This window comes from Oncorhynchus masou, chromosome 11 (genome assembly GCF_036934945.1).
Source record: "Oncorhynchus masou masou isolate Uvic2021 chromosome 11, UVic_Omas_1.1, whole genome shotgun sequence".
NCBI classification, from domain to species: Eukaryota; Metazoa; Chordata; class Actinopteri; order Salmoniformes; family Salmonidae; genus Oncorhynchus; species Oncorhynchus masou.
In genome coordinates, this window is record NC_088222.1 from 55,085,185 (window position 1) to 55,106,895 (window position 21,711).

The 21,711-nt window shown below is 41.7% G+C and overlaps 1 protein-coding gene across 1 annotated transcript in view; it reads right to left on the reverse strand.

Annotated features, from left to right (window-relative positions):
* Positions 1 to 324: 324 nt before the first annotated feature.
* Positions 325 to 21,711, reverse strand: part of LOC135548856 (CXADR-like membrane protein) — a 128,486-nt gene continuing 107,099 nt past the window's right edge. Inside the window, exons 3-7 of the mRNA XM_064978887.1 lie at positions 11,655 to 11,853; positions 7,766 to 7,933; positions 6,312 to 6,434; positions 6,025 to 6,166; positions 325 to 4,131 (exon numbers count right to left, since the gene is read on the reverse strand). Coding sequence (XP_064834959.1) covers positions 3,777 to 4,131; positions 6,025 to 6,166; positions 6,312 to 6,434; positions 7,766 to 7,933; positions 11,655 to 11,853 — 987 coding nt within the window. The 3' untranslated portion in view covers positions 325 to 3,776. The remainder of the gene's footprint in view (positions 4,132 to 6,024; positions 6,167 to 6,311; positions 6,435 to 7,765; positions 7,934 to 11,654; positions 11,854 to 21,711) is intronic.

The following is a 21,711-nucleotide window of genomic DNA, read 5'->3' on the forward strand; positions in this document are numbered from 1 at the left end:
TTTATGTATTTTTAGGATCTTTTGGGGTTAGACAGTGACAAGCTGGAATAGAAGGGAGATACAGAGGCAAAAAGGCCTGGATTCAATCCCACACAGGCAGGGGGATCATGCATGTGTCTGAGGCAGGGGCCTTAACAGCTAGGCTAGATTAACTCCAGGCACTAGTACGTGTATTTCTATACTTTACGGCCAGTTTCCCAGACACCAATTATGTCCTAGACTAAAAAGCATGGACAGTAGAAAATCTCCATTGAAATAGCTTAATGTGTTCAGGAAACCGATATGTGTGTCTGCATATCTGAAGTATAGGACAATCAAACCAAGTGGCTCTTCATCAAATGCTTTATTACAAACCAAAACAGTACTTATTCAGATATTGTACAAATATACCATTTTCACTCGAGAGGGAGGTATATATATGGCCTTTTTGGTGTACCACAACTCAAAGTAACTGCAAGACATTGTCAATCAAAGAAAATAGTGTGAGAGAAAACATATTGTCCTTCTAACAGTGTCGGTGTGTTAAAAGGACTTAATGCAAGTAAAACACAGAGGGGACATTAAGAAAGTGCAAAGTACTTCAGATTGAATACTTAACCCAAACAAAGAAACTCAAAATGAATTTTAAAAAATGATAAAACCTTCCTTATTTACAGTCATAGTATTTGTTTTAAAATGAATGTTTATATATTTATTGAGGCAAAAATACCGTTTTGTTCTTTCTCTAGTTAAGTATCAGTGACATGCATATCCATCGTTTTTCAGCTTTGGATTGGTTCTTTCTCCCTTTAACGTTACAGTGGTTGGTTTCTAACAGAGATGTCCCATCACTCAACCGATAGTGGAGGTCTTCAGAGCAGACAGACACTAATGAATGACATCAAGATGCACGTTTTGTACTAGCTCAACGAGGGTAATGTCCTTTGGGAGTCGGCACATGGTGAAAAGGCAATGTAATGCCTGTGGTTCACGTTATTCCAATTCCCAGCATGGTTTGGAGCAGACGCTCTTTCCATTCCTCCTGTCTGCCAAGAAAGATGTTCCAATGAAAAAGGGTAGAAATCTTAATGATTCAGGACGCAGAGCGCTCCGCCACGGCTGAATCAGATGGGCGGCGAAAGGTAGCTAGGAAACCAGGTAAAGAGCCACCCGGTACGTATCACACCCCATCAAACGACCATAAAAGCTGCATTCAATCAGCCAATAGGCCTCTCTATATTGGCTTTCAGCAGTATTATGGGAAATTCGAAGAGGGTTGTGATGGGTAATCACTAATAAGGAGCTCTCACTCAGGTGTCATCCTCTCATCTTGCCACTCATCCGTCTCCTGGTTTAAATGAGCTTTTCAAACAGCACTGGGCAAGCTAGAAGTACTCAAGAGACTCACTGAGACAAAGTTGCTGATTTCTTATCGCTCTTGGAACTGCCCACGATTCAGGAGATAATTTCACCTTCCCTACCGGAGTGACGTTATAAAAAATAATAATAATACTAAAGGTGAATCTGGTGGATTTCAACCAGTCATGAACCAAAGCCAGGTTAACTTGTAATGTATTTTCAAGGAGTGTAGACTGTCCTGGATCCAACCATTACACAGGCCAGAGGGTGAGTGCACTCTTATGCCCTCTGCACTGTGGGGTGACTGGAGCCCGCTCCTTCCTGGGTGATCTAAGAAGAGTGTGCTGGTTTATCCTGGAGGGCGCCACAGCATCATTCAATTCAAATACCTCCTGACATCTCATCCATCACATGAACTGTATTGCGAGGGAGCCAAAATAAGGGGTGTCTATCCGGGAGGAAGCAGTCATAATGCTGAAGGACCAACGTGCTGGCAGACAAGAATATTGCTATGCAAAAGTGACGCCTTTGGATCTGAGGAGAGCTCAGGCAAAAGTTGACAATTAAGTCAGAGAGATATAGTCCAACTTTCAGCTGGGACGTTTTATTGAGTTTGAGTTTAAATTCTGTGTGTTCGGCCACCATGAAGAGACTTTGATAGAATGATTTGAGTTTGGCTGAAACTAGTATGACTACATGGCTAAACAAAATCACTCAAAGCAATTGTCCTTTTCATTCCTCATCTGCTTGAATAGAATCAAATCTCAGATGTACCGTACCGTAGGGTTAACCATTCAAAACGGTGAAGCTGTATTCCTTAATGTTTTGTGAATAATACTTTTCTGTAATGTATTCAATTAAAAAAGGCACTCTTCAGGATCATAATTACCGTTCTTCTATAATTACAAGGTGCTGAATCAACACATATATTATGATGTGTAAAGGCCCTTTGTTCATTTTCCAATAATACAGAACATATTTATCATGTTTTCAGCTACATACACAGTTGCAACTGCAGGGGATTCAACTTATTACTGCAAATCTCTGCTCTTCATTGAAAAATAAGAAGGATTGATCCAATGACTTTATATACTGCAAGATATATCAACACATTCATTAGTTTGTTCATTCAACCGGATTAACGGACATGCTATTTACACAACACAAACAAAAAACACATTTCATCAAACATCAACAGTGGCACTTTATCGATAGGGCTTATGTGCATCCATGTATTAACAATCCTTAAACATTCTGAGGAATCTGAGATACATGAAATAAACTATTCTCCACAGCAATACATATCACAGCCATGAATAACCCCTTATGGTGACCATAGGGGATTAGATGTCATATATTCCTATGGGTTTATATGAACTGTCCATGAACATGGAAAGATAACGTTACATATGTCCAGACTTGTTCAGTGCATAGTGCTGGATATACAGAAAACATGGAAGCAGGGGAAATCAATACAGATATGTTCATGTTGCTGCGAGTGACCCGTGTTCAGGTATATAGGGTGACAGGTGACGTGTCTATGTGGAGTCTCTTACTTACTTACTTTTACTTAAGCTATATCATCTTTGTACAGTTACAGGGAACCATCCCTCTTGCATCAGCAGCAGACTTTCATCCACTCTCATTGGTTTGGCGATCGATTGGCGCTTCCCTCCCTCCTCTGAGCCAATCACCATGCCTGCTGGCCTTGGTGGGAATCCAGGGATACATGGAGGTGTGGATTGCCACCAAAGCATCCTCAGAGATGTTGATTGCTCGGTGTGGCTCGGTCTGAGAGTTTGGCAGGGGTGGTGCCTAGGCAAGCCCGGGAAAACAGGTGTTTGGAGAGCTGTTTACTTTCCCTGTCTGTTTTTTATTTTTTATTTTGTCTCGTTTGATCTGGTCGGAAGCAGGTGGCGTGAGACACCCAGACACCCTGGCCTGTTCTCTGGGGAGCTATGCAGCCTGTGTTTCTCCTTTGTTTGTTCTTTTCTAGTCCTCTGTTTGCTCTAATGCCCTCCCTCTGTCCATAATCCTCCCACTTTCACGACTCTTGTCAATTCAGTTTAAAAATACCTAAAATCTACTTAGGGTCCTCCCCCTGTTCCTGCCACCTCAGAGTATGATACACATCACTGCTCGCGTTAGCAAAATCAGACAAAAATACAACGAAAGTTCTGTCGTCACAGGAAGGGAATATGAACGGGAGATGTGGCTCTGTATTGGGGGGGGCTCTTCTTAAGAAAAACTTCCCTTCATAAGAATGCGCTCAATTCTACTTTTAGATGGCGACAATGAGCTATGAGTAACGGGGAGTTTTACTTTATGGTATAGCTGATTTTCACAGGGTCTCTGGGGGCAGGCTGGGGGTTGCTGTCAGCTGTGTACGGGTGCTTCTTGTTTCTGTCTAAGTCCACTCCTTTGTCCCTCCCTTCCCTCTACACAGTCTGGAAGGCCTTGGTCTGGGCAGGGATCATGACCGGCGTGGCCCCCATGCGGGCCAGGTTCCTGGGGCCCAGTTTGGGGGGAGGGCTGGGCTTGGCCGGGGCCGTGCGGGGCTCTGGGGTTTTGGGAACCACTTGTGTGTAGGCGGGGGGCTGTTGGAGGAAGCTGGGGGGCTGGCCGTTCTCCTTGAGGGTGGCCACAACGGGCAGGCGGGCGTGCGGCCCCCGGGGAGCGCTGCTGTGAACCATGGATTGAGTGGAGGAGGTGCCTGAGCGGGAGCTGCCAGAGTGGGACGAGGAGAGAGAGTTGGGCTTTACCAGTTTGGCCTTTGGAGCCTCAGCATCCTCCCTGAGACAGAGAAAAAGACAGGCGTGGCTCAGAACATCGAAGGAATAATTGGTAATATTAATGAAAATAAAAACCTTCCACATAATGCACAATGAGCACATTAAAGCACATTTATAATGGTTTAAATGCAATGCATTATGAACTTTTACATCTTCATATCATTATTTGAAGTAACTGGCCAAATACATGGTACTCTGAATGGCTGAATAAATACATGGTACTCTGAATGGGTGAATAAATACATGGTACTCTGAATGACTGAATAAATACATGGTACTCTGAATGGCTGAATAAATACATGGTACTCTGAATGGCTGAATAAATACATGGTACTCTAAATGACTGAATAAATACATGGTACTCTGAATGACTGAATAAATACATGGTACTCTGAATGACTGAATAAATACATGGTACTCTAAATGACTGAATAAATACATGGTACTCTGAATGACTGAATAAATACATGGTACTCTGAATGGCTGAATAAATACATGGTACTCTGAATGGGTGAATAAATACATGGTACTCTGAATGACTGAATAAATACATGGTACTCTGAATGACTGAATAAATACATGGTACTCTGAATGACTGAATAAATACATGGTACTCTGAATGACTGAATAAATACATGGTACTCTGAATGGGTGATTAAATACATGGTACTCTGAATGGCTGAATAAATACATGGTACTCTGAATGACTGAATAAATACATGGTACTCTGAATGACTGAATAAATGCATGGTACTCTGAATGGCTGAATAAATACATGGTACTCTGAATGGCTGAATAAATGCATGGTACTCTGAATGGCTGAATAAATACATGGTACTCTAAATGACTGAATAAATGCATGGTACTCTGAATGGCTGAATAAATACATGGTACTCTGAATGGCTGAATAAATGCATGGTACTCTGAATGGGTGAATAAATACATGGTACTCTGAATGGCTGAATAAATGCATGGTACTCTGAATGACTGAATAAATGCATGGTACTCTGAATGGCTGAATAAATACATGGTACTCTGAATGGCTGAATAAATACATGGTACTCTGAATGACTGAATAAATACATGCTACTCTGAATGGCTGAATAAATACATGGTACTCTGAATGGCTGAATAAATACATGGTACTCTGAATGGGTGAATAAATACATGGTACTCTAAATGACTGAATAAATACATGGTACTCTGAATGACTGAATAGCTGGTATCCACGTCTTACAATGAACCGTAGTTAGATCACGTTACGACAGCACATCAACAACCTGTGATTGACCATCACTACGTCATTTGCAACCCCTCACCCTTTTGAAACAGTAGTCTGACCTCAGACCGTGTGTGAGTACAAGTGGGTGTGTCGCCACTAATGCTCCATATGTAAACAGGACCGAAGCCACGGTCTGCTCTGTGACTCTTCCCTCGCCGTGCCACTCCATTATTGATGCACAGCCATCCCCCTGTGCCTGCATAATTCAGCCTGACACTTGCAAATAGGCAACAGCGTGGATGCTACGCTATCGGCCAAAAATAGCTGCTGTTGTAACAAGCACTGCCAGCAGCATTATCAGACATAATTTAGGATGCTGGTATCTGCTTTAAGAGGTGAGGGAGGGTGTGGCTGTACTGGAGCTACAGTACCGGCGAATAGGGAGAATAGGGGACGGAAAACGTTAGGTTAGAGAGAGGATGCTACGCAGTCGGGTGTAAGTGGTGGTGGTGTAAACTTGTATTGGTGGACAGAGTGAAGTCATGTTTTGCACCAACTAGGTTGTGTTTGTGTATTTACTTTTCACTGTTTCTGGTTGATTTTGTTCTGTGTATTTGATTCTCTGGAAAATGAACCACACTAACCGAAATGTGTTTGGGTCTGTGTGTGTACCTGATCTCGTTAGGGGTCTCCTCCTCCTCGTATTTCTTCTTCTCCTTCTTGCGGAACACCAGCCAGATGATGAGGATGATGAGGAGGACGCCGAAGGACACACCCACCACGGCACCTGCCACCACACCCATGCCCCGCACATCTGAAACGCACACAAAGATAAATATGATTCACAGGTTGGGAGAAAGTGATAGCTATTACTGTTTTGAAGTCCTACAGGTCATTTTTTGGTAACATCTATGGGGTTATAATATGAGGCAGTGTGTGTGTCTGTGTTGGCTACTCACAGTGTATCTTGACCTCTACGGTGCAACTCTCCTCTCCCACATCGTTGCTGGCGGTACATTTATACACCCCAGTACTCTCCTTGGTCAGGTTCCTCAGTGTCACTATCTCCGAGTTCTTCAAATCTTACACAAGAAAAAAACAACAGGACAAGGTACAGTGATTGTGATGCAATTTATAGCTTTTTTCAACTATCCCATCCAGAAACACCATTGCGGGGGATGGTTATTTGGACAGTGAATTATGATTGCTAAGAATGTAAACTAATTCAGAGTGACCATCCAAACTGGTGTCTCTACTGCATGTTCCTGCAATATCACTTTCATAATATCTCTGTGGATGTGTGATGATTAGTACTGTTCTCTGTTCCTGATATAGGCTACTGCTTTTTGGACCAATGATCATTGGCCCAATCCCAAACTATTAGGGGCTAGCGGCCCCTAATAGGATTCAATAAGAATCTGCGGCATTGCGTTACCCTCTGTTAGACTAGGGGGAGTTTTTGCCATATTACCTAAACTATCCAATCCTAGAAGATCTACAGTACACAAAAACACAAGGCGTAGGGACTGGTGTTTGATTTGGGATTGGACAACTCAGACCTTTGCTATAACAGAAGTGACTGTGGCCAGTTTCCCAGAACAGGTACATGTAGGTAAGGGATTGTTATTGAATGAGAACTTGGTCGAGTCTGCATGGGAGTGACTTGACTGGACAGTACTAAGGATACTGGAGGTGGTAAATCTGATGTGAAATTGGTCTGGCATCATTCTGACACATACTTTAATTACATAAGTATGTTCTGCCCCAAAAGCCCTTAAAACCTGTTAAGGCTCGGGACAATACTGCCCCCTTTGGATGAATTGCGTGCCCATAGTAAACTGGGAAAAAATCTGTCCAAAATTGCTAATATATGCATATAATAATAATTATTGAATAGAAAACACTCTAAAGCTTCTAAAACCGTTTGAATTATGTCTGTATGTATAGCAGAACTCACAGGGCAGCCAATCTCTCAAACTAGTTTTCTCATCCGGAAAGTTGGGCCAACTTTGACGTCATCGCCCCCACCCTTCCCAACCAGCTATGGATCTGGGAACAGTTTCTATGTCTTCCGCGAGATGTCCTCTATCAGTAGAGTGTTTAATTGTGCAAATCCCGTGAGCGTTGACCCTTTGGTAGGCAAAATTGTGAGTGTCGTGAGAAAATATATGCGCGTTCGGGCGCGAATTGTACACATAAGTATGTTCTGCCCCAAAAAGCCCTTAAAGGGGATCTGAAAAAAGAGGATATGGCACAAAAGAAATCAAGTTGACTTTTCAGTCAGTTTATGACTAAGGACTAATCTGACTTATGACAGACTTGTCATTATGTCTTGAAGACTTATGGATGCACCCATGCACACAGCAAAAACATCCACACACAGAAAGGGTATGCAGTGGGCTAGAGGGCTTACCTATGAGGGCAAGTGGGGGCAGCTTCCCTACATACTTTCCCTTGTCCAGCACCCTCTCCCATTTGTAGTTGATGGGGTCAGAGCCGTCTGCAGACTTACAGCTCATCTTAACATCACTACCCTCTAACAGCCGGCCCTCCATCCAACATCGTGGCTTAGAGGGCTTCACTGGGGAGCGGGAGAGGGAGAGAGAGAGAGAGACCTTGAATTAGATAAATAACAGGTCCATATTATGGTTCATCTATGGGCTCAGGGAGAGAGTAGGGGGTTAAAGTTTACGACGAGCCCCAAACTTCACCCTTGACTGACCCACAGACCACCACCCAACCTGACATCTGGACTTAGCTGAAACACATGGTGCAGAACCTGGGAACCATCGTGGTGGAGCAGAGAGAAGAGTTGAGCATCACTAAGACTGAACTCACATGCTATAAGAGCCAAGCGGATGAGCTTGAGCTGAAGATATGGAATATACACTGGCTTGCGAAAGTATTCGGCCCCCTTGAACTTTGCGACCTTTTGCCCCATTTCAGGCTTCAAACATAAAGATATAAAACGGTATTTTTTTGTGAAGAATCAACAACAAGTGGGACACAATCATGAAGTGGAACGACATTTATTGGATATTTCAAACTTTTTTAACAGCTACTCATTCAAGGGATTTTCATTATTTTTACTATTTTCTACATTGTAAAGTGAAGACATCAGAAACTATGAAATAACACATATGGAATCATGTGGTAACCAAAAAAGTGTTTAACAAAGTATTGAGATACACTTTTGTTATTGACCAAATACTTGTTTTCCACCATAATTTGCAAATAAATTCATTTAAAATCAAACAATGTGATTCTGAATTTTTTTCTTCTCATTTTGTCTGTCATAGTTGAAGTGTACCTATGATGAAAATTACAGGCCTCTCATCTTTTTAAGTGGGAGAACTTGCACAATTGGTGGCTGACTAAATACTTTTTTGCCCCACTGTATATACAGTACCAGTCAAAAGTAACAGTCAAAAATGAATTAAATGAAAATCGAGTTGAGTGTCACCAAGGCTGAACTTCAGTTCACAAAGAACCAGATGAAGGAGGAGACTAAAGTATCTGTCAATGTGCCCTTGAACAGGCAATTACGTATGAATAAATACGCAACATTTATTTTTGTCATACAGGTATCTTCACAGCATCAGTGAGAGGAGTCTACTACTTCAGATTCACTTCTGGTGGTGGCCTGGATACAATGATGGGTGTATTCTGTTTAAGAATGACCAGAAAGTAATGTTCGCATATGAAAAATAAGATGCTGATCGGTGTTTGGAGTATGCATTTTATGCAGCTGTCCTGGACAGAGGAGGGGGATGTGGTCTACATGCAAAACGTAAGTAAGCATTCCACTGTAAATCTAAACCTGTTCTCCATGAAGCATGTGACAAAATAAAATGTATTTTTATGACAGAATGTGAATGTTACCGTGAATGTTACCTTGAGTGTTTCACCTTGATATTATGAAATGCATTCTATAAGCATTTACTATCTGTCTGTCATTACTGTGTCCTTACAGCATAAAGTAAACTATCAATATGAAATATGCAATAATAACCAAGTTGACTAACAAGTCTGAGGTCACATAATCTCCTACTAGATAGATCAACCAGGATGGACCAGTGTTTTTTTGTGTATTTTTGGTACTTTCAGAAAACCACATTGACATCAAAGAAATGTATTCTTGCCAGCTGAAAACAGTTATCCCTATGAACAAACAAACATGATCAAACACACGTACACATAATATAGAGACCCCCCCCCCATTCACTTCCTGCTCTCTATCACGAACCTCTTCCGCTGTTTTCTCCTAATTTTGCTGAGCAGAGCGAATTCTACCCAGGATGAAAATAGGGGGCTGAGGGGGAAGCAGGAGGCAGGGGGCCCTTCATCTTGTTCATGTGTCAGAATCACCTCCCAATATCCCCCTTCCCCAAGACCATTATCTTCCCATTGAACAAGACAAATGCTAATGTTTGTCTACCTAAAAATCGAAAGTGTCATTGCAAAGCTGCGGGCCAGTTTGTACAAATGTATGCGGCGCACTCCCTAAACGTCTTAATGTGGGAGACCATACGAGGGTAGGACAGCCTGGAGAGAGCTCTATATTAGAGCTATACACAGCTAGACGCTGTATCACAGTGTCAATGGTGCTACTCAGTGGTGTAGAGCACCTAAGTAAAAATACTTTACTTAAGTAATTTTTTGGAGTATCTGTATTTTACTTTACTATTTGTATTTTTTGACAACTTTTACTTCACTAGATTCCCAAAGAAAATAATCTTCTTAGGGCACAAGGCGAGACCCAAATGCAGACACAGGAGGCAGATGGTTGGAGTCTTACAATGTTTATGAATCCGAAGGGGTAGGCAAGAGAATGGTCGAGGACAGGCAAAAAGGTCAAAAACAGATCAGAGTCCAGGAGGTACAGAGTGGCAGACAGGCTCGTGGTCAAGATAGGCAGAAAGGTCAGGCAGGTGGGTACAAAGTCCAGAAACAGGCAAGGGTCAAAACCAGGAGGACTAGAAAGAGGAGAATGCAAAAAGCAGGAGAACCAGGGAAAACACTGGTTGACTTGGAAACATACAAGACGAACTGGCACGGAGAGACAGGAAACACAGGGATAAATACACTGGGGAAAATAAGCGACACCGGGGGGGGGGGGGGGGGGGGTGGAGACAATCACAAGGACAGGTGAAACAGATCAGGGTGTGACACGTCTACTTTTAACTCCATACATTTTTCCTGACACCCAAAAGTACTCGTTACATATTCAATACTTAGCAGGACAGGAAAATTGTCACATTCACGACTTATCAAGAGAACACATGGTCATCCCTACTGCCTTAGATCTGGTGGACTTACTAAACACAAATACATATTTTGTAAATTATGTCCCAGAGTTGTAGTCTTCCCCTGGCTATCCGTACTTTTTTCCAACAGGAAAATGGTGCAATCTGCTTTGCTGAATATAAGGAATTTGAAAATATTTTAACATTTACTAGACAAGTATATTTAGAAACAAATAGTTTTAGACTTTTACTCAAGTAGTATTTTACTCTGTGACTTTCACTTTTATTTATTAATATAGATATTAAGGTATCTATATTTTTACTCAAGTATGACAATTGGGTACTTTTTCCACCACTGGTGCAAGTTACGCTTTTACCTCTTGTTGTCATTGGACAGGATTTGGATCGGTAGCAACATGTGGCAGTGGTCCAATGTCGACCCTTTGGAGTTCGTTTCCGCTTTTACAAGAAAGTCACAAGTAACTGCCATCTTATACTTTAGTGACAACGACAGGTTAGTTAGGTAGTGATTCAAACACCTCACCAAATTGATTCAAAAACCTCACGTCAATTTAACGTCTATTCCACATTGGCTCAAAGTAATTTCAATGAAATTGCATGGAACCAACTTTGATTCAACCAGTGTGTGACTAGTGGGACAATATGAAGGGACAAGGGACAGTATCACTTCTGTAATTGCTATCCATTACATACAGTAAGCATTTAAAACCATGGTACACATTTTAACAGTGAAATATTGGTGGTGTGAACATCTCTTGAATCTCTGACTAGAGATGCCCATGGTCACCTGTACTAGATGTGTGAGTGTATCCCATTTCAAGTGACATAGGTATGATACTGTATTGTGGTGAATTCAGGGTCAGCCTAACCAAAACCAATTCTCTGAGGGTATTTTATGTTCTTGTGACTAATCATGTGGTGGAGCTCTTTATATTACCTTGTGTGGTGGTGACTGGTTTTGATGGTTCCTGTTTGATGGGGTTTTAGTTTAAAGTGTGAAAAATCATAAAAATACACAGCGGGTCCAGAACTTACCCAGTACTATGAGGTTGACCGTGATCCAATGGTACTTCCCCCCGTTCTTCACCTTGCAGCTGTACTCACCCGAGTCGCTCAGGGTGAGGTCACTGATCAGTAGGGAGGCGTCCCCCTTGAGGTAGTCCCCGGCTAAGGACAGTCGGCCTGCCTCCGCCTCGTTGGGGTCGTACACCCGGCCCGCAAAGTAGGTGATCACCTGGCAGGGAGGAAGGGACGGAAGGTGGGACGGATGGAAGAGGTACAGAGAGATGAGAGGTGCTGGTTGTGTATAGCAGGACTTGTCTGGGAGAGTTGAAACTGTGGTGCAACAGTTCTGTAGACATGGTTATCTGGGGAAACGTTGTGGGTGTGTGTAGGTGACACGCACATGGATACATGCACATTATGTCACATAAACAGAAGCATGAACATGCACACACATTTAAAAAAATATTTTAGTCATTCAGCAGACACTCTTATCCAGAGCGACTTACCGTAATGAGTGCATACATTTTTCATACTATGTTCTAGCGACTGAGCCACACACACACACACACACACACACACACACACACACACACACACACACACACACACACACACACACACACACACACACACACACACACACACACACACACACACACACACACACACACACACACAGTACAGTAAAATACAAAAGGGTGGTGACCTAGGGAGCTCTGAGGTACCGGAACGCATGAGAAAAAAAATCCCCTTTAAAGTAAAGCGTTGCATATCATTGTATTTGCATAGTGGCATAGAGCAGCAGAGTAGAGGAACTTACAGAAGTTTCACACATGGAGAACATTTTTAGTGGCCTAGGGTCCGGGAAAAATGTGGCCTTTTATAAATGCATTTCATGCAATTCTACGTCATTTTACATGACTGGAGACTTTGGCATAATCTTTTTAATGCCGCATTAAAAACATGGGAACTCGTAACTGGGAAATCTCCGACTTCTGACTTCAAAACAACTGAGAAGTGTGGCAAAGAAATAGTTTTGAATGGTCATCCAACTCAGAATTCCATGTCGGGAGCTCAGGCCTCTTCCTAGAGCTCCAACTTTCCTACCTGAAGATCACTGACATCATGATTCAACCTTGTTTCTTTCCGAGTTCCCAGTTGTCATGAAGGCACCATAATACTACACAAATGATCAAAATGACAGGCTACTTTGACACTGACAAACTGAGAATATGAGATCAATAAAAATGACCTGGTCTTGAATCCATCAATAGTCTAGGCCTAGGTGTGTGCAAACACATATTGTAGCCTACAATATGAGGAGGAAACTACAGTGCTAAAAATGCTTTCCAGCTTCACTGACTTACCTAATGATGCGGTGCTCGCTGGCGATGGCTGATGTGCTCGTGCCAAGAGCCTCTCGCTTGTTTTACTTTGTAAAACAATAGGCCTTCTAGAAAATGTATGAAATATTTTGCTGGCCTACAGCAAACAGATTAAAGTCCTCTTTTCAGCAGGAGCAATTTGCTTTCCAACCTGTGTTTCCCAGCGATTGTATTTTAAGTATTGCCAAAGGTCTGTTTTGTCTGTATGCTGTTTGTTCACTGACAGATTTGCCACACGTTCCCGACTGTAGGCTATTCCTTGTTATTGGGCTGCACTGTACAGCTAGGCTTTTTTAAAGAAGAAGCTGATCCTCCGTGGCTAAATTATATGCTTTCTCATGGTGTCGTAGGCCATTCTGAATTATTTCATTTATTTCTGCACAGACAGCAGTAACACTCTGTAACTTTGGCAAATGTATTACAATTTTTCAGGGGCTCTGCAGCACCTCCAGTATAACTTGGCAAATGTATTTCAATGTATCAGTGGTGCTGCAGCTCCTCCAGAACCCTTCGCCCGGCTATGATTCTATAAGGAAATTAATTATGAAGTGAAACGCTGGAGAGATGAGCTGCAGGCTCATTCATGTCTATCAAAGCAGAGAGAGGTATTGCATATACAAAAAATATATATACACTTAACAAAAATATAAACGCAACATGCAAAGTGTTGGTCCCATGTGTCATGAGCTGAAATAAAACATCCCAGAAATATTCCATATGCACAAAAAGCTTATTTCTCTCAGATTTTGTGCACAAATTAGTTTACATTCCTGTTAGTGAGAATTTCTCCTTTGCCAAGATAATGCATCCACCTGACAGGTGTGGCACATCAAGAAGCTGATTAAACAGCAAGATCCTTATACGGTGCACCTCGTGCTGGGGACAATAAAAGGCCACTCTAAAATGTGTAGTTTTGTCACACAACACAATGCCACAGATGTTCCAAGTTCTGAGGGAGAGTGCAATTGGCATGCCGACTGCGGGAATGTCCATCAGAGCCAGATAATTTCATGTTAATTTCTCTACCATAAGCCACCTCCAGGGTCATTTTAGAAAATTTGGCAGTGCATCCAACTTGCCTCACAACAGCAGACCACGTGTAGCGGTTTGTTGATGTCAACGTTGTGAACAGAGTGCCCCATGGTGGCAGTGGGGTTATGCTATGGGTAGGCATAAGCTTCAGGAAAATGAACACAATTGCATTTTATTGATGATAATTTGAATGCACAGAGATAACGTGACGAGATCCTGAGGCCCATTGTTGTCCCATTCATCCGCCGCCATCACCTCATGTTTCAGCATGATAATGCACAGCCCCATGTCGCAAGGATCTGCACACAATTCCTGGAAGCTGAAAATGTCCCAGTTCTTCTTGGACATTCACCAGACCATTAAGCATGTTTGGGCTGCTCTGGAGCGATGATTATGACAGCGTGTTCCAGTTCCCACCAATATCCAGCAACTTTGCACAGACGTTGAAAAGCAGCGTGTCAACATTTCACAGGCCACATTACGGCTTTCTTCTAAAATGGATTTAATCGTTTTTCCCCCTCATAAATATACACACAATACCCCATAATGACAAAGCAAAAACGGGTTTTTAGAAAACTGAAATATCACATTTACATAAGTATTCAGACCCTTTACTCAGTACTTTGTTGAAGCACATTTCGCAGCGATTACAGCCTTGAGTCATATTTATGACGCTACAAGCTTGGGACACCTGTATTTGTGGAGTTTCTCCCATTCTTCTCTACAGATCTTCTCAAGCTCTGTCAGGTTGGATGGGGAGCGTCGCTGCACAGCTATTTTCAGGACTCGCCAGATATGTTCGATCATGTTCAAGTTCGGGCTCTGGCTGGGCTACCCAAATACATTTTTGAGACTTTTCCAGAAGCCTCTCCTGCACTGTTTTGGCTGTGTGCTTAGGGTCGTTGTCCTGTTGGAAGGTGAACCTTCGCCCCAGTCTGAAGTCATGAGTGCTCTGGAGACGGTTTACATCAAGGATCTTTCTGTACTTTGCTCCATTCATCTTTCCGTTGATCCTGACTTGTCTCTCAGTCCCTGCCGCTGAAAAAACATCCCCACAGAATTATGCTGCCACCACCATGCTTAATCGTAGGGATGGTGCCAGGTTTCCTCCAGACGTTCAGGCCAAAGAGTTCAATTTTGGGACCTTCAATGCTGCAGAAATTCTTTGCTACCCTTTCCCAGATCTATGCCTCGACACAGTCCTGTCGTCTGGGTTTGGCCGGGGTAGGCAGTCATTGTAAATAAGAATTTGTTCTTAAATGACTTGTCTAGTTAAATAAAGGTTAAAAAATACAAATAAAAGTAAAAAATGAAACACAAAATAAATTGTACAAGCAGGCTGCACTGTTTGACATGACTATAAGTTAGCTGTAGGTCAGGGGTGTCAAAGTCAAATGGACGGAGGGCCAAATAAAAATTTTAGCTACAAGCCGAGGGCCGGACTGTTCGAATGTTCATTGAAAAATTTTTAAATGACGCATATAGTCTAGTGAACCTAATTGAACCTACTGAAAACCTAACAAATATATTCCAATATGATCAGATAAATAAAGCAATATTTTCTTATGGCTCTGTCAGTAATCTTTAATTTTCAACAGACACAAAAGACAAATTTCCTTTATATAAAAATCCCCATAACATGAACATTAAATGAAAGAAACCGGTATTCAAGGCACCATCAGTAGCCTATATTTTCTATTTTAGCAAAAGTGGGCTAAATTTACTTCAAAGAAAAAAACAATAATAGCAATTTTCTATCATCCACTCAACTGAAATATTTTTAAAATATAATTGGATTGAAATACAATAAAATAAAGTGCAAAAATCTATTAATCAAAAACAACACTTTGTTTAAGGAGAAGTAACATGCAGTGAAAACAAATATTAAACTTTAACTTTTAAACTTGAACTGAGTAAAAACTCTAAATATGTGATTGCACAGTAATGTTCACTTGTTTGAGGTTGAGGGTGATACTTGGTGGTGTCCCATCTTTTCCACAAGTTCATCAATGTTCGGGGTAAGGCTCTGAGCTGAGGAAATCCTCAGAATTGAGTGGAGGTGTTCAGCAGTAAGTCGACTTCTGTGTGATGTTTTGTTCAGGTTCATCAAAGAAAAAAGTTGTTCACACAGGTATGTGCTGCCAAACATAGACAACGTTTGAGCAGCCTGGATGCGCAGCTGGGGCATTGTGTCGGGGAGGAAACGGGCGAACTCCGCAGCACCCACTGCCGCATATTTTGCCCTCAGTGCATCATTGCATTGGAGGTCAATCAACTCCATTTGGAGGTTTGGTGGTGAGCTTTCCACGTCAACAGCAAATGGGTTACCGAGCAGTTCCAACCTGCTTTTTTGTGCTTCAAAGTCAGCAAATCGGCGTCGAAAGTCAGCGGCAAGCATACCTATTTTATCAGCCAACTGTGCGCTCGGGAACGCACTGGTAGAGAGCTTCTCTTTCATGGTCTGGCAGCTGGGAAAGTGGCTCAAATTTTCTTTCCGCATCTGCGTCTCCCACAGAGTCAGTTTGGTTTTAAATGCCTTCACTGTACTGTACATATCAGAGATGACATGATCCCGACCCTGCAGCTGCAAGTTCATTGCATTCAGATGACTCGTAATGTCACACAGAAAAGCCATTTCACACAGAAACATTTCGTCTCGGAGTTGTGTTGTGTCTTTCCCTTTGCTGTCCAAGAACAGACAAATCTCCTCACGAAGCTCGAAACATCTTTGAAGCACCTTTCCCTGGCTTAGCCATCGCACCTCTGTGTGATAAGGCAAATCACCATGCTCCGTTTCTAACTCCGTCAGAAATGCCTTGAACTGGCGGTGATTCAAACCTTTGGCTCTGATAAAGTTAACTGTGCGCGTGATGATGCTCATTACATGCTCCATTTTCAAGGCTTTACCGCACAACGCTTCCTGGTGTATGATACAATGATAAGCTGTCAGCTCACCTGTCGCGTTTTCCTCTTGCATCTTTTCCCGTATCTTCGCCACCAGTCCGCTCCTGTGTCCACACATCGCAGGTGCTCCGTCGGTTGTCAAACCCACGAGTTTTTCCCAAGGCAGCTCCATCTCATTTACACATCTTGACACCTCTTCATACAAATCATGCCCCGTAGTTGTGCCATGCATAGGACGTAAAGCCAAAAACTCCTCTGTCACGCTTAGGCTGGAGTCCACTCCGCGGATGAAAATTGACAACTGGGCAATGTCAGAAATGTCGGTGCTCTCATCCACAGCCAAGGAATATGCAATGAAATCTTTTCCCTTTTTCACAAGCTGCTCTTTTAGATTGATGGACAACTGGTCTACTCTCTCGGCAATGGTGTTTCTGCTCAGACTCACATTTAAAAAGAGTTGCCTTTTTTCTGGGCAAACTTCGTCACAAACTTTAATCATGCAGTTTTTGATGAAATCCCCCTCCGTAAATGGCCGGGCTGATTTAGCGATCTCTTCTGCCAAAATAAAACTGGCCTTGACAGCAGCCTGGCCTTGTGATTTGGCTTTTTTGAACAGAGCCTGTCGAGATTTGAGGCCTCGTTTTAATTCCTCTGCCTTTTGTAGCCTTTGTTCCATGTCCATATTCTTGTTTTTGTCCGCGTGTTTCGTTTCATAATGTCGTCTCAGATTATACTCTTTCAGTACCGCCACACTTTCTCCACACAGAAGACACACAGGTTTTCCAGCTACCTCCGTGAACATATACTCCGACTCCCACCTTGTTTGAAACCCCCGGTTCTCAGTGTCCACCTTCCGTTTTGCCATTTTTGATGGGTCTCTGAAAGTTAATTTTACTGTGATGCTGACGACTGCTGTGCCAATAAATATTGAAATGAAGCAGCCTACTGCTCGGTGCGTCACCGTTGCATTGTGGGAAATGTAGTATTGGTGCGTGTAAAAGATCTGCGGGCTGCCGGCTTGCTGCGGTCTGCGGGCCGGTTCTAATAATAAATCAAGATCATCCCAGGGGCCGTAAAAAACCTTCTCGCGGGCCGGATGTGGCCCGCGGGCCTTGACTCTGACATATGTGCTGTAGGTGGTTAGCTAGCAAGCAATGGATAAGAATGTAGCCAGCCAGTATAACTGAATGACTGGATCGCGTGTCTGGCAACCGAACCAAATGAACGAAAGACCAGCCGGCTTGGGTAGGAACCCTAGATTTGTGTTTAATTTAAAACAATCCACAGCGATCCTCTGTGGCCAAATCATGCTTTCTGTTGTAGTAGCCTATTTTGAGCGACTTTATTTCTTTCTGTATAGACAGGAGTAAGCTAATTAGGCTATGTCATTTTTGGCAAGCTTCCCCTAGCCTTATGGACACACAGCCTATGCCTTTTAATGTGTCATAAACACAACCAGTCATGATGTTTTCATCACATAACAAAGTCACTCCTGCAGGCTACTTGCGCACATTCGTCCACTCACAAAATCATTTCAGCATCCAAACCCCAACAGTGCAATGTGCTGAATTTGATGAATGGAGAGAGACATCCGTCACAAAACACCCAGGTGTATTGTAATGACATTGTAATGACATTCTGCAATTGTCATTAGGCCTACACTTGTAGCCTGAATTGACACATTCACTGTTGTCCACGTGCGCCTCGGTTCGGTGAGCCGAAAGCCGCTCATCATCTCTCCACAATGACAAAATGTAAATGTTCTACTCAAACCACAAAGCAATTTGGAGCGTGTACCACCTGGCTTCCAGCCAATTCACACATTTTTCAAGCGGTTGACACGCAGTAATGTTAAGTAATGGTGTAATACCCCCACTATTTTACCGCCTTACTTTTACCCCTCCTGGTTAATAGAAATACCCATGATCAAACTGTGTCTACGACAGCATTATCTTAGACCCAAAGTCAAAACATTCCTTCATTACTTGACCTTGTAGGGATGTTTATAAATCAACAAATGCAAGGATCAAGACTTCAACAAATGCATATGTTTTCCCCCTACAGCACTTAAAGTGTATAACCCCCATTGCAGGTATTACATATCACCATGGATATTAAAGTGTATAACCCCCATTGCAGGTATTACATATCACCATGGATATTAAAGTGTATAACCCCCATTGCAGGTATTACATATCACCATCGATATTAAAGTGTATAACCCCCATTGCAGGTATTACATATCACCATGGATATTAAAGTGTATAACCCCCATTGCAGGTATTACATATCACCATGGATATTAAAGTGTATAACCCCCATTGCAGGTATTACATATCACCATGGATATTAAAGTGTATAACCCCCATTGCAGGTATTACATATCACCATGGATATTAAAGTGTATAACCCCCATTGCAGGTATTACATATCACCATGGATATTAAAGTGTATAACCCCCATTGCAGGTATTACATATCACCATGGATATTAAAGTGTATAACCCCCATTGCAGGTATTACATATCACCATGGATATTAAAGTGTATAACCCCCATTGCAGGTATTACATATCACCATGGATATTAAAGTGTATAACCCCCATTGCAGGTATTACATATCACCATGGATATTAAAGTGTATAACCCCCATTGCAGGTATTACATATCACCATGGATATTAAAGTGTATAACCCCCATTGCAGGTATTACATATCACCATGGATATTAAAGTGTATAACCCCCATTGCAGGTATTACATATCACCATGGATATTAAAGTGTATAACCCCCATTGCAGGTATTACATATCACCATGGATATTAAAGTGTATAACCCCCATTGCAGGTATTACATATCACCATGGATATTAAAGTGTATAACCCCCATTGCAGGTATTACATATCACCATGGATATTAAAGTGTATAACCCCCATTGCAGGTATTACATATCACCATGGATATTAAAGTGTATAACCCCCATTGCAGGTATTACATATCACCATGGATATTAAAGTGTATAACCCCCATTGCAGGTATTACATATCACCATGGATATTAAAGTGTATAACCCCCATTGCAGGTATTACATATCACCATGGATATTAACAGATATTGTATAACCCCCATTGCAGGTATTACATATCACCATGGATATTAAAGTGTATAACCCCCATTGCAGGTATTACATATCACCATGGATATTAAAGTGTATAACCCCCATTGCAGGTATTACATATCACCATGGATATTAAAGTGTATAACCCCCATTGCAGGTATTACATATCACCATGGATATTAAAGTGTATAACCCCCATTGCAGGTATTACATATCACCATGGATATTAAAGTGTATAACCCCCATTGCAGGTATTACATATCACCATGGATATTAAAGTGTATAACCCCCATTGCAGGTATTACATATCACCATGGATATTAAAGTGTATAACCCCCATTGCAGGTATTACATATCACCATGGATATTAAAGTGTATAACCCCCATTGCAGGTATTACATATCACCATGGATATTAAAGTGTATAACCCCCATTGCAGGTATTACATATCACCATGGATATTAAAGTGTATAACCCCCATTGCAGGTATTACATATCACCATGGATATTAAAGTGTATAACCCCCATTGCAGGTATTACATATCACCATGGATATTAAAGTGTATAACCCCCATTGCAGGTATTACATATCACCATGGATATTAAAGTGTATAACCCCCATTGCAGGTATTACATATCACCATGGATATTAAAGTGTATAACCCCCATTGCAGGTATTACATATCACCATGGATATTAAAGTGTATAACCCCCATTGCAGGTATTACATATCACCATGGATATTAAAGTGTATAACCCCCATTGCAGGTATTACATATCACCATGGATATTAAAGTGTATAACCCCCATTGCAGGTATTACATATCACCATGGATATTAAAGTGTATAACCCCCATTGCAGGTATTACATATCACCATGGATATTAAAGTGTATAACCCCCATTGCAGGTATTACATATCACCATGGATATTAAAGTGTATAACCCCCATTGCAGGTATTACATATCACCATGGATATTAAAGTGTATAACCCCCATTGCAGGTATTACATATCACCATGGATATTAAAGTGTATAACCCCCATTGCAGGTATTACATATCACCATGGATATTAAAGTGTATAACCCCCATTGCAGGTATTACATATCACCATGGATATTAAAGTGTATAACCCCCATTGCAGGTATTACATATCACCATGGATATTAAAGTGTATAACCCCCATTGCAGGTATTACATATCACCATGGATATTAAAGTGTATAACCCCCATTGCAGGTATTACATATCACCATGGATATTAAAGTGTATAACCCCCATTGCAGGTATTACATATCACCATGGATATTAAAGTGTATAACCCCCATTGCAGGTATTACATATCACCATGGATATTAAAGTGTATAACCCCCATTGCAGGTATTACATATCACCATGGATATTAAAGTGTATAACCCCCATTGCAGGTATTACATATCACCATGGATATTAAAGTGTATAACCCCCATTGCAGGTATTACATATCACCATGGATATTAAAGTGTATAACCCCCATTGCAGGTATTACATATCACCATGGATATTAAAGTGTATAACCCCCATTGCAGGTATTACATATCACCATGGATATTAAAGTGTATAACCCCCATTGCAGGTATTACATATCACCATGGATATTAAAGTGTATAACC